This window comes from Cavia porcellus, unplaced genomic scaffold, assembly GCF_034190915.1.
Source record: "Cavia porcellus strain 051 isolate PalLab524CR breed Dunkin Hartley unplaced genomic scaffold, mCavPor4.1 scaffold_18, whole genome shotgun sequence".
NCBI classification, from domain to species: Eukaryota; Metazoa; Chordata; class Mammalia; order Rodentia; family Caviidae; genus Cavia; species Cavia porcellus.
Window position 1 is genome coordinate 28,201,559 of NW_026947501.1, and position 12,962 is coordinate 28,214,520.

At 53.1% G+C, this 12,962-nt stretch overlaps 1 protein-coding gene across 2 annotated transcripts; it reads right to left on the minus strand.

Annotated features, from left to right (window-relative positions):
• Nucleotides 1-3,962: 3,962 nt before the first annotated feature.
• Nucleotides 3,963-6,351, minus strand: Pcgf1 (polycomb group ring finger 1). 2 transcript variants are annotated; one of them, XM_003468973.5, is made up of 9 exons: nt 6,163-6,351; nt 5,619-5,724; nt 5,330-5,482; nt 5,010-5,081; nt 4,795-4,900; nt 4,590-4,623; nt 4,403-4,489; nt 4,191-4,271; nt 3,963-4,108 (listed from the first exon to the last, which is right to left on the minus strand). In XM_003468973.5, the coding sequence occupies exons 1-9, from the start codon at nt 6,253-6,255 to the stop codon at nt 4,061-4,063; spliced, it is 780 nt and encodes a 259-aa protein (XP_003469021.1). In that variant the 5' UTR covers nt 6,256-6,351; the 3' UTR covers nt 3,963-4,060. The 2 variants fall into 2 exon arrangements, with proteins under 2 accessions (XP_003469021.1, XP_063085693.1); XM_063229623.1 differs by lacking the exon at nt 6,163-6,351 and adding an exon at nt 5,847-6,113.
• Between the last annotated feature and the right edge of the window lie 6,611 nt (nt 6,352-12,962).

Consider the following 12,962-nt stretch of genomic DNA (forward strand, 5'->3'; position numbering starts at 1 on the left):
GCCCGAGACACTCAGACTTTCACATAGTGCTTTTCATGGTGGCCTGGGCAACAGACTTGAAGCCTGACAGGCCACTGCTGGGTCAGGGAGCAGAGCCAGGCCATAGTGGAAAGCTGAGCTGCTTCAGGACCTTGTTAATTGGTTATTAATGGTAGGGGGCAGGGGAGGGCGGGAGAGATGTTCTGGCTGCAGGCCTCAGCACCATCCTGTGGTTTCACTTAACCTGCAATTAAAGCAGATCCCCAGAGACAGCAGGAACTGCCCTACCATATCCCAGGCATGTCACCAAACAGACACTGCAACTGGCACTCATGCATCCACTATATATGGCTTTTATGTGGGTCTACCTCTGCTCTCAATTAACCCGTGTGTCTGTGAGGAGTGTGGGGCTTCTTCGATGGGCCTCTGACTTCCTCCCCTTCCATCTCTCCCACACTACCTTCTCCCCTCTGCAGCTTGGCTCAGGTAATGCGGTTGGATGGTCCCCAGACAGGAGTTTGGGGGAGGGGAGGGAAGCAAAGACCAGTAAAAAGGAAGATGCCTGAACAGCAGAAGCCAAACCAAGGTCATCTCCTCGGCCAGGGAGTAGTCCAGACTGTCCTGGGGCCACAGAAGGGGGCTTTTCTCAGTGAAGCATCTGGAACGTGAGCTGGGGAGAAACCGGATCCTTGGAGGGGGGCCAGAGGAGGGTGAGTGATTAATGACGGAGATTAAGAGATTAAACCTTGGGGCTGGGAATTTAGCTCAGTGGCATAAGCGCCTGCCTTGCAAGTGTGCGGTCCTGAGTTCGATCTCGTACCGTTAAAAACCAAACCAAAACAAAAAAAAGATTAAACCTTGGTTCTGGGTTTGGGGGGTTCTCAGGTGTCTCGTAGACCCCGCCCCCATGCGAGCTGGGAAGGGGGAGCTCTGGAAGCTCATTATGCACCGCTTCTGGCCTTATCCCCTACTCCAGGCCGGCTGAATGCTACCCCAGGCCAAACCCTACCGCTCCAAGTCTTCCCCCAGGTCACCAACTCCGGCTGGCTCCACAGCCTGCAGGGGACTCCACCTCTTTCCTTCCCATCATCATTGTTCGTTGGCAGTCTCATCTCCGATCTCCAAGGATTCCCTCATCCTCTCTTCAGATTCTTTTGGATTTTGCACTGAATCTCCTTGTAAAGATCCCCACATTCCAATCTTCACCCATTATGGGAAGGTACTCCTCTGCCCACTTAAGGATAGTTCTCATGCCACACCCCTCATTACCCGCTTTCAGACTTCCCATTCTCACCCCACAGTCCTATCTTTTCCATTAGAGGCACCCGCGCCTGTCACCCTCGGGGTCTTCCACAGAGACACCAGCTCGCCACCCCCACTTGGTCCTGAGGTCTGCTCAGTAAAACCACATTTAGTCTCTGATAGCCGCCCCGCGCATTCCTCGGAATTCCCAGTTGCGTGCGTGCTTGTGTGTGGCGGGGGCGGGGTGGGGGTGCTGGAGGAATCTCAGAATAACCCCCTGGGGCCGTGGATGAGCGTTTCATGGAAGTATTGCACTCCTCCTTCCCGCACTTGGGGAAAATACACAGCGTGGGAGGTAAGTGGGAACTGTGAGGAAAATCCAGGTGCGGAGCTGGGGACGGGTGTCAGCCTGTCTAGTTATACACTTAGGGGATTTGTTTTCGCCTTCTGAAGACCTTACCGTTCAGTGGCCCGATTCAGGCCCTGAAATTTTAGGTTCCTTCCTTACTTGGGGCGCGGCGAGTGTGAGCTCTTTTTGGCCCTGTTAGCTGGTTCGCAGCTCCCCGAGCTCTGGCCGTCTTCAGGGGGTCGCGACTGCGCTGCTAGGGGCGCCGCGGGCTCAGAGCCTCCTGCGAGCGCTGCTTAGCAAAGTCCCCGCCCCGCCTCCGCTCTGCCGCCAACACTGGCAAAGGCTGGCCAAGCTTAGCGGGACCCGTCTTCCTCTGTGCCAATGGCGGGCTCCTTCAGCCCGGGTTTAGAGCTCGGTGACAGGGAAGGTGAGGGCTGAATAGGGAGGGGCAGATTTAGCCCTGCAGGTGAGGACCGAAGTCTCCACCTCGAGCGAGCGCTGCAAGGCCAAGCTAGAGGGAGGGAGGGGTGGCCCTGGGCTGCATCTCCTTGAGTTCAAAGGGCTCTGGGGTCAGTGTGCTAACCCATCCACCAGACTGCATCCTAGGGACGCAGCGTCAGAATGGGAAGGGGAAATGGACTCACAGGGCCCATAGCTGGTAGGCATCAGGCCACCAGGGATGCATCACAGCTGCTGCAGCCACTGTGCTGACAGATAAACCGAAGGCTGGGCCAAGGTATTAGGCGCAGGCCTAAGCCTGAGCGCCTTTAGCTCCAAAGTCTTCGTTTAGAGGACCCATCTGGAGGTCTGGTGCGCAGATCTCCTGAGTTGGCCTTAGGCTCACTCATCTTTAGGCCCATCCTTTAGGTGACAAAGCTGCCACCAAGGCCTAACCAGAGGGCCTTCAGGGGAGGCCCTGGCTGCTCCCCAACTCCTGAGGCTTCAAGGCACCCAAAAGTTCTAGAAGCACTGCTACTCTTCCCAGGCTCACACCACTCCAGGGCTGGTCACTCCAGCTAGGAAATGCTGGTTTGCAGACTCTTGGACAAACACCCTGGGTGCCAGGTTGCATTTAAATCTGGAGGGAAAGGAGTAGGGAATCTTGAAAGAGATAGTTCAGCCCAAAGCCTGAGGTATGCTCCGGTGTTGTGGCAGGCTCAAAGGTCTTAGAAACAGCAATGTCTACTGGGAGGTTTTCCGAAGGTGAGAGGGCCCCCTGGGGTGGGGGAGCGGTCCAGACTCGAGGAAAGTTTGGCAACCTGGAGTGTCAGGAATTGTACCCAAACCAAGGGCTCAGGATTGTGCCCACTGAGGTCCCTGTCACCTTCCCCCACACTGAAGTGCTTTCTCAGCCTCTCTAGTTTGTCTTCGTTGTAGTGCTGCTACAACCTTCAGCTGTGGGATCAGGCAGAATTCCCAGAAAACTCGGGTAGATTGGCCAGCTGAAAAACCTCCAAAATCAAGCTCAGGTTTTTCTCCTGGTTTGAGCTTTCTTACTCAGTTCAGGGGTCAGGCACAGCAACCTCCTAGGCCTTCACTGCCTCCTCTGCCATGTGACCTCCATCCACAGAAACTCGGGAGCTTGGTGTCCTCAGCTTTTATCACCTTCTAAGCCCTGGAGTCAGATGCCTTCCAGCTCGGGATTTAGGCTTTAAACTCACATTCTTTCGATCTTTATGCTGACTGCTCCATTGTTTGACCCAGTTTGCTTCCCTCAGGAGGTCTTTGCTTTTGATGTTGCTGTCCCAGTTTGGCAAGTTTCTGGCTATCCCACTTAGAGGCCCCTTAGAACAAGGACACTGGCTGGGTTTATTGCCGGAGCCCAGCGGGCACGGCCAGGCTCATACAGACAATATGAGGCTCACACCGGAAGGAATGCTGGCTGATCGGACCAGGGAGCTGTGTGACCACTTCCTTGTTACTTGACAGCTGCCCTTGTTCTCCAAATCAGCTCCCACTTTATCTCCAAGGCTTCCACCTCATCCCTTTTTTAGATTCCTCTTCTGTCCCTCTCCCTCCAGTCACAGAAACAGGATGCAATTCTCCGGATTTTGCTTTTTCCTTTTCAGGTCTGCAGCGGCCATTGTCCAACCCCACCCTCCTCGATCCACATGGGATTAGGACAGCTCCAAGCAGGCCTGCACCATGCTGCTGCAGCAGACAAGGACAGTGAGAGCTGCCCTACAGAAAGCCTGCCCTTTAACAAAAAGAGTTGGCCGGGGTTTCAGCGCACTTTCTGAGTTTTTCTTAGGATGAGCTATCCCTCTCCTGTGGCAAGACACCAGGGCCTCTGTCAGTGAAGGAGAGCCCTTGTTCACAAAGAAGCTCAGAGAACTTTTTCGAGGGAAGGAGCACACAGGAAAAAGCCTGAGCAAGGAAGGAGGAAGAAAGATGCTTTTTAAAAGCTTTTATTTCAAAAAATAAAGCCACAGTTCATTTCACATAAATATTTGGGGAAGGAAGGGAAGGGGGTGGAGTGGGGCTTGGCCCCTACCTCCTCTTCTCTTTCACACTGTATTGTAAAAGCAAAGGGGATGGCTAAGGAGAAATAAAGAGGAAGCAATCATCAGTGAACAGCATTATTTGAGGGGCCCCTCAGGCCACCCTTACCCCTGCTTACCTTGCCGAACCAGCGGGAGAGCCATATCTGCTTCATTGTCATGTGATCAGGGAGAACTTCATTGTCAAAAAGGAGCTGTACCTAAAAGGGACATGGGGACAGACAGTTTTAGGAACTCTCCTTTGGTTCTAGACTCATCCCAATCTACCCTAGAGCCTGTCTTTCTCTTCCTTAGCCCCTTCTTCAGAAAAATCTACTGTGGGATCACTCACATGTTGTGGACTTAGCATCAAGCGGTGACACAAGACCCTCCGGAGATGGCGTACCTCCGCTCTAACAGAACATCGGACATACTTGTTCTAGGGGCAGAAAAGGAAGGCAAGAGGACAAAGTGCTTGAGGGAAGGGCCCTGGGGAGGTCAGTCGCCTTAAAGAGGCTCTCCTTTCGGCCCCCACTCACCTGCAAGACACTTTTATTCTTGTCTTTGCCAGTACTGGAGGGAAAGAGAAACAGATTAGTGGGCCCTATCTTTCCTTCTCTCCTCCAACAAGAACCAAAGTATACTCTTTAAAGGAAAGGACACCCCGTGACTGCCTAACTTCTCCCCAGGCCCCCCCTTGGCTCTCGGTCTGTCACCTCACATAATCCCTGATCTGCACCTCACCTCAGCCGCTCCAGGCATAGGCTCAGCTGCTCATCATAGCGATAGTAGTGTGCTTTAGAGTGGTCGAAGCTGCTGAAGGGGAGGCCAAGGTTGCTCAGGGCTGGCTCTGCGAAAAACAGATGGTACAGGCTCCATAACCCTCCTTTCCCAGAGAGCAAAAATAGGTGGCAGGAATGATTTGGGAGCTTTGCTTTACCCTCCTCCCAGGGACATACCTTCCCCACTGGGCTGGGTGACCCTGTCCAAGCCTCGAGACTGGTAGAATTCGCGAATTCGCTTTTCTTCACCTAGGAGTGAAGCAAAGGAGTAAAGAATTAGTTCTCCTTTGTTCTGCTGATCTCTATATACAAGAGTCCCACCAAAGCCAGCACCCTGGAGGCTGAGGCAGGAGGACTAACTGCAATGAGTTCAAGGCCAGCATGAACTGCATGGTGAAACTCTGTCTTAAAAAATAAATAAGTAAATAAAGTTTGCCACCCACCAAAACCTAGTATGAATCCCCAAGAGGTCCCTCAAAGTCAAGCTGGTCACTCACTATCTTGCAAACCAGGCACTAGTTTGTACACGATGTCCTGCATGACCCGGTCCAGTTTGAGGTTGAGCAGCGGCTGTGTCTCGTGGATCTTTATGTTGCACATGGGGCAGTACTTGCTGGTTTGGAGGTACTTCACAATACAACTCTTGCAGACTGGAGGAAGAGAAGAGTAGAATCTCAGGCCTTCTGGGAACTTGATTCATAGGATAGGTGGGGGAAGCAGGACACAAGCTGGCCTGTGTCAGTGAGGAATGGCTTATAAGAGCCAGGTTTGATCCAGGGCACTCACAAGTATGAAGACACTCTGTGATGGTAGTGGCGTCCACAAAGTAGCCAGCGCACAGACAGCAAACAATGTGTTCATTCAAGTCTTTGATCTTCACTCGGACCTCCTCCTGCGGGTACACCCTCCGTCACAGATCCCTCACCCTTCCCTACTCCATCCCGCATTTGCATTTTATGTCTTCCCAGCTTGGGGGTCGCCTCTTTGATCAGACTCCACAAACAAGTCCCGCACCGTGAGCTGTCAAGGGATAACTTCCGGGGCCTGGCACTCTTCCTCCGCCCAGCAGAGGGCTCCGTTCACAGCGGGGGCTCCCTTCACGTGGACTTGCTTGACCCTCCTTACCCAGGGGAGACTACACGACATTGGAAACACAATGCGCAGGCGTCCTAGTGCAAAGTTTGGCAACCGGACCACGATCGCGCATGCGCACCTGGCCCCCTGTCTCTGCGCAAGCGCACTGGGCGCCTGGCCAGCCACCGCCCGTCCTTTAGCCCGCCCTAGTTCGCACCGCTAGCGGACCACAGCAGTAACCCTGCCGCCCCTGCACCTCATTTCGTAGCGGGTCCATCTTGTACACTGACTGGAGCTGGTTCCGAAGCCTCATCGCGATCGCAATCTGGCCCCCCTGAGGAGACGCCATCTTAAAGGCTGAGCCCGGCTTGCCACTTCCGGTGCCGCCTGCGGGGCGGGACTTGTCTCCTAGCAACGAGTGTCTAACTCTTTTCGGATTCGCTCACCCTCTGCAAGGCCCCGCCCATGTCCCTTTCTCCTCAGTGTGCTCACCTGAGCCCCACTGGCCCCTCCCCCTCCCCAGTCGTAATTACGGAGTGGGGGGTGTGTGGGGAGGGGTCCTATATCATGGTCCTCCCGCAGCAGTCATCTAAATAGACCTAACCTAGCCTCGGGACTAACTTTTGGATACTGAGAAAGACTGCCCCCTCCTACCCCAACAGGCCCGGTGATCGCCACCCGCTACTGCTCGGGGACGTTGGTCTCCTGTGACCACGACCCCACCGAAGAAGCCCCTCCTGGGTCTTCTCCTCGTAATGTCGCCCTGGGCGGCTGACGTGTCCGCCCTGCGGAGCTTCATCCAGATGGCGGGCTTTCTCCCGGCTCCGCGCGAGAGTTTCTCTGGGTTTTGCGGAGTCTAGGAGAGGGTGCTTGGGGCTGGGGTGGGGAGGAAGAGACCCCCAGGGACTTGATAGTGCTCTTACTGCCCCCCCCCCCGCATTCTCTCTCTGCTGCCGGGGATGGGGGGCAGGCCCTGGTTAATGATGATGATTTAATCATCGGCGCCTGCGGAGGCCTGGGACAGACTAATGCAGAGCAGATGCCGAAGGAGGAGGGGAAGACAACTAGGACACTGCCGTACACAGACACACTTAGGCAGCGAGCGCCTGCAGTAGCATAGGCCCAGCCCTGCACCCGAGGAAGTCGCAGTAGTCTTCAGACAACATTGGGATAGATAAACAGCCAGGAGTTAATGATCAACTATTCATTACAGCCACTGCTTAGCTCCCTGGCCCAAGCCACCATCATTTTTTCCCTGAATTATTGCAGTGGCTTATGTGTATGTAACATGGTCCCCCTTGTAGCGCTATGTAGCCTAAACTGGCATGGAAGGAGAACTCATGGTGATCCTCCCGCATCAGCTTTGTACAGCAGCTGGGATTACAATCATGCACCACCACCCCCGTTGACTGCTTTTCTGGTGTCTACTTTTTGCCCCCTTTTTAGTCTGTTCACACAGCAGTTCTGATAAATCATGAATCAAAATACAAGAAAAGTTTTGGATGAATATGTTTATTATTATTTTGTTTTGTTTTTTCAAGACAGGGTCTCTCTATGTGGGTCAGGCTAGCCTTGAGCTATATAGCTAAGGCTGGCCTTGAACTCATGGCAATCCTCCTGCCTCAGCCTCCCGAGTGCTAGGGTTATAGGTGTGCACCACCACACCTGGCACATTTATTATTTTAATTGTGATAGTCCTGTGTGTATACATATGTCAAGACTCATTATATTTTAGGCTGGGTGTGGTAATGCATCTCTGCAAACTCCACTACTTGGGAGGCTGAGGCAAGAGGACTGCAAATTTGAAGTCAGCCTACACAATTTACCTAAATCTTGTCTGATCAAGAAAAAAAAGCCAAGGATGTAGCTTAACACTAGAAAACTTACTTAAGCATATGTGAAGCTGTGGGTCCAAATTTCAGTACTAAAAAGATTACACTTTTTTTTTTTTTTTTTTGTCTGTTTGAGACAGGGTCTCTCTATGCAGTTCAGGCTGGCCTTGAGCTCATCTTGTAGCCCAGGCTGGTCTCAAACTTGCAAGGATCCTCCTGCCTCAGCCTCCCGAGTGCTGGGATTACAGGCATGAGCCACCACGCCCAGCTAGAGTACACTTTAGGTATCTGCACAATATTGTATTTAGTTCTACCTCAAGAAAGTTGTTACAGATAAAATTGAAAAGTTGAGCAGGGCATGGTGGCACAATCCTGTGATCCCAACACTCAGAAGGCTGAGGCAGGAGGATTGTAATGAGTTTGAGGCCAGCTTGGGCTATATAGTAAATTTAAGGTTAGTCTAAACTACAGAGTGAGACCTATCTAAAAAGAAAAAAGAAGAAAGGAAAAATAAGAGGAGAAGGAGGAAAAAAAAGAGGAGAAGGAGGAAAAGGAAGAAGAGGAGAAGGAAAATTGCCAGGCTTGGTAGTACGCATCTGTAATGCCAGCACTTAGAAGGCTGAAGCAGGAAAATTGCAAGTTCAAGGGCAGCCCAGGCGACATAGCAAGACTCTATCTCAAAAATATTTTTTAAAAAATTCTGTTTTGTTCTATTTAAAACACTTTGATAGGGCGGGAGGGGGAGTGTGTGGTTGAGTAATGAAATACTCAGCCGAGGCCCTGGCATTGCACAAGAGAAAAAAACACAATTTTTTTGAGGTGCTGGGGATCCAACCCAGGACCTCGTGTGCTAAAAGAAATAAACTTTGTTATAGCTTCCCTTTTCACTCAATAAAAACTGAAGTCCTAACAACTGTCTGCAGGGCCCTGCATAATTTTCCCAGCACAGTGGATGCCTCGCTGTTCCATAGACACAAAGACACGCTCTTGCTGTGGCCCCAACTTGGAACACTGGATACCGAAATGGCTCCCTCCTTTCAGGTCTTTTTTTAAAAAATCTTTTTGATACAGGGTCTCCCTATGCAGTTTAGGCTGGCCTTAGGTTCACTTTGTAGTCCAGGCTGGTCTCAAACTTGCAATGATCCTCCTGCCTCAGCCTCCCCAGTGCTGGGATTACAGGCGTGAGCCACTCTGCCTGGCTCCTTTCAGGTCTTTATCCTGAGTTCACTGGGTAAATAACCTCCTCACCTGCCCTTTCACATCCTTGCTTTTCTTTGCACACATTAGAATGCTTTGCATCTATTATATTTAATCTATTTTTCTATTATGTGTTTCATATATATATATATATATATATATATATATATGTATACACACACACACACACACACACACACTAGTTTTTCATCTGCCTTTTCCAGTACACTGTAAGCTTCTCAGAAGCAGCCTATTTTCTCCCCTTTTGTGTTCACAGTTATATCTCCAGTGCTAGGACAGAGTAAGCATTCAAACAGGATTTTCTGAATGAACAAATGAATGACTGCAGGTGGTAATGATGCTGTTGTAGGTTAGGGCTTTGGCAGTGGAAATGGGAAGGGAAGGGAGCATCTGAAACCTTCAGAGGAAAGCATAATGGAAGGAATTAACCAGAACCTGATTTGGTAGGTTTGGATGAGGAGTTGGAGGGGTAAGCACGACCTTCAGCCAGTTGGATGTGAGGAACATCAGAAAAGCAGAGGGAGCTGTCCGGGAGACCAGGAGAATGAGTGGCTTAAATGTCAGGTCTGAGAGTTGTCCAGATTGATCTGAGAGTTGAGATTACTGAAATGGATGAAACCTGAAAAGACAGAGAGATGCCGAAGGCTAAAAAATGATCACAATATTCAGTAGAAAATACAAGGTCAGTGGAAGAAAGACATAAGCAATGATACTGAAAAACCAAGATATAATTTAAGATCATGCCCCATGAGTCAAAAGGAAAGACATTTCAAGAAATAGTTGGTGATCAACAAAGTAAGGCACGTCAGAGAAGTGCTGGAGAAGAACACCAGACACTGGAGCTCTTTAAGGGTTAGAGGAGAGAAGCCAGCTTGCACTGGGTTGAAAGAATAAATGAAGAAATGGAGTCAGTGGGCATGGCAGTAAAAGAGCAAAGAAAAACATAATTTCTCTTGAAGGGCCAGGCAGAGATTTTGTCCAGATGATAAAGATCTGAGACAGTTGTGGGCAGGAAGGACTAAACTGATGAGAGAAATTATGATATGGGAGTGGGGACCATCTGGAAAGAAGGACACCCCCTAACAGCAGGAAGCAAGGGAGGGAGCAGGAGTGGAGGCCCCAAGCTTGGCTTCTTCCTGTGACACTACAAGCTTGAATGTCCAAAGACTAGGGGGTGGGTATAGAAATAGGGGACGGGAGGGAGGAGGCAGATCCCAAGTGATTCAAGGAGGAGGTGCTCACCCCTGTGCCTCTATCCTCAGCGCGAACTAGTAGGGGCCAACGTTTTCCTGACAATCAGAGAGGTGGAGGAAAGAAGGGAAATTCTTCTGGGCATGGTGGTGCAGACTTCTAACCCCAGCACTCAGGAAGGAGACTTTGAGGCCAGCCTGGGCCACATAATGGGTTCAAGGCCAGCCTCAACTGTCTAATGAGGTATCCTATCTGGAAACCCTATGGTGGGGAGGGAAGGATGAGGGGAGAGAGAGTTGTTTTTTGTTTGTTTGTTTGTTTTTCAAGAAAGGGTCTTCATATGTAGTTCAGACTGGCCTTGAACTCAGTGATCCTCCAGGCTCAGCCTCCCAAGAGTTCTGGGATTACAGGCATGTCTCACCACACCTGGCTACTAAATTTTTTTTCTCTGCCAGGTATGGTGTCTATAATCCCAATAATCCCAGCACTCAGGGGCCTGAGGCCGGAGGATCCCTGTGAGTTCAAGGCCAGTCTGAACTACGTATCAAGACCCTGTCTCAAAAATTAAAAAAATTTTTTCTTAAGCTCCTCCAAAACGTCTGTATTATTGTTTGTGACCGTTCTCCTCAGTGGGTCAGTTGAACAATCTCTGAGTGTAGTATCTTCTGTGCTGACCTCAGAAGCTAGGGATGGGCATAGGTGAGCCAGGTCTGCAGCATGTTACCTCTCCCTCATTCACTGGTTTACTCATGGCTTCACGGGAGAAGTATTTATTCAGCTTGGTTGGAGACACTGTGGTTGCTGCCCTCACCCCAGGTACCATCCAGAGCTGGGGAAGGGACTGGCAAACTCACCTTTCACCGGGGGTGGAGGCCCTCAGGTGCTGTATTTCTTTGCTGTCTCCCTGGTGGAGTCCAACCTATGCTGCCTCTGAAGGTTTTCCCTGAATGTCAGAGGCTTCATGCTCCTCCAATGCTCCTCTCAGCCTCCCTCTGCTGGGAGGGTGAGGGTCTCTGTGAAGAGATACGGAGGTAGTAATGTCTGCTTCACCAAGTTCATAACACCGCCAACCGATAGATCGGCAACAGCATCCATGCGGTTTCAGAAGGGGCTGTGGGCAGCGATGTGGGAAGGGCTGGAGAAATTGCCTGATAGAGGTGACCAAGGTGGAGAGAGTTATCACAGAGTGTTATCCACGTCCGCGGTCCCCACCATGGTTCCCCTCCTTCAGGCTGAAGCTTCTAAGAATCCGGGGAGCCAATGGTTTTGGGTGAGGAGAGAGCCTATTTTTCTCTCTCTATCTGCCTGCCCAGATGCCCAAATATCATTCCTGGTTCCCAAGAGGGAAAAGACCCTCTCACCCTGCCCCAGGCGCCAGGCTGCCAGCCCATCTGCTGGGGAGAAGAAAGGAGGGGCCAGTCTTTCCCAGGGGGTCCTGAGGACTCAGTTGGAAGCCCAGTGTCGGGGAGACCCGTCTAGTAGACTTAGAAGCATTTCGGTTCACACGGGGAACTGTCAGGGTGGAGCTGAGCATGCACAGGGCCGGGGGCGAAGGGCGAGGGCTGGCACGGCGGGGCGGGGCGGGGTCTTTTGGCCACAACATGTTTGAGGCCGCTGAGCCGCAGGTCGGTGCCCACCCGCTGCAGGATGGCAGGGGCGCTTCCCTCCCCGCGCCCAGTCTCACCGGCTCGGAGGCGCCAGGTCCCCCCCCAGGGCCGGGGCGGGCGGGGGAAGGTAATGTAATTCCGGCCCGGCTAACCTGATTATGGCGGCCTGCACCGGGCAGGGTGGCGGCGGGGGCGGGTCTAAGGCTCGGGGGCCCGCCGGGCCAGGGTCCCATTCCCGGGAAGGACGCAGAGTTCACACACTCCGGCTCCAGGGTTCAAGGCCAGAGGTCACAAGGTCACCGAATGGCTTCAGTCTTTCTCCACCTCCCTTCCCTGGCGCGCCCGGGCGGGCGCATTTTCTGGGGCTTGGATGGGGTGAAGGGTCTGAAGGAGAAGGGGCGGCGGGGATCCTCCCCAGGCCTCAGCGAGCCCCACGCGGTGCCTGGGGGCGATTTCCCGCCTCGGAGAGGGGAGTGTGTATGAGAACAGACATCCCAGGCGCAGAGCAGCGGGCAGAACCCCGCGCTGGGATTCTGCACTTTGCGCTGAGTTGGCCCAGGGTGAACCATCGGTCCCATTTACAACGACCTCAGAAAATCGAAATTCTAGGAGACGGGGCACCAATTACTGGTGCGTCCGGCCCGGGCTGGGGCACACTCCTCGCGAGGACTGCAGGTGCCCCAGGATCGCCAGCCCGGGGTGGTCGTCCCCGCCCTAGCCCACCGGACGCGCCCTGCGAGCCCCTTCCCACACCTGTCCTCGTCCTCCGGCCTCCAGATCGCGGGTCGCCGTTCCCCTGCCGCTTCTCACGCAGCTGGGAGGCCACAACGAGATCTGGCCTCACGGGACACTTATGCCAGGGCCCCAACGAATCCGGGAAGGGGCCGGGGGGACCCATCGGGAGGTGAAGCGTGGGGGCTGGGGAGGAGGCACCTGCCGAGGAAGCTGGCCGGGCGGAGGCAGCTCGAAGGCGGAGGCCGGCGAGGCTGCAGGCGCGGCGAAGACCCGGCTGACTCAGCGGCCGGCGCTCCGGCCCCTCCCGCCCCAAGCCCGGCTCCTAAACGCCCTCGCCCTCCTCTGCCTTTGCCCGGCGCATCCTCGCGGGCGGGCGCCAGCAGGCGTCCATTCCCCTTTAACGGCCGGGCCCCGCCCCTGCCCTACCCCCAACCTCACTACCCACCCGGGGCCGAGCTGTCAGTCACTGCCCC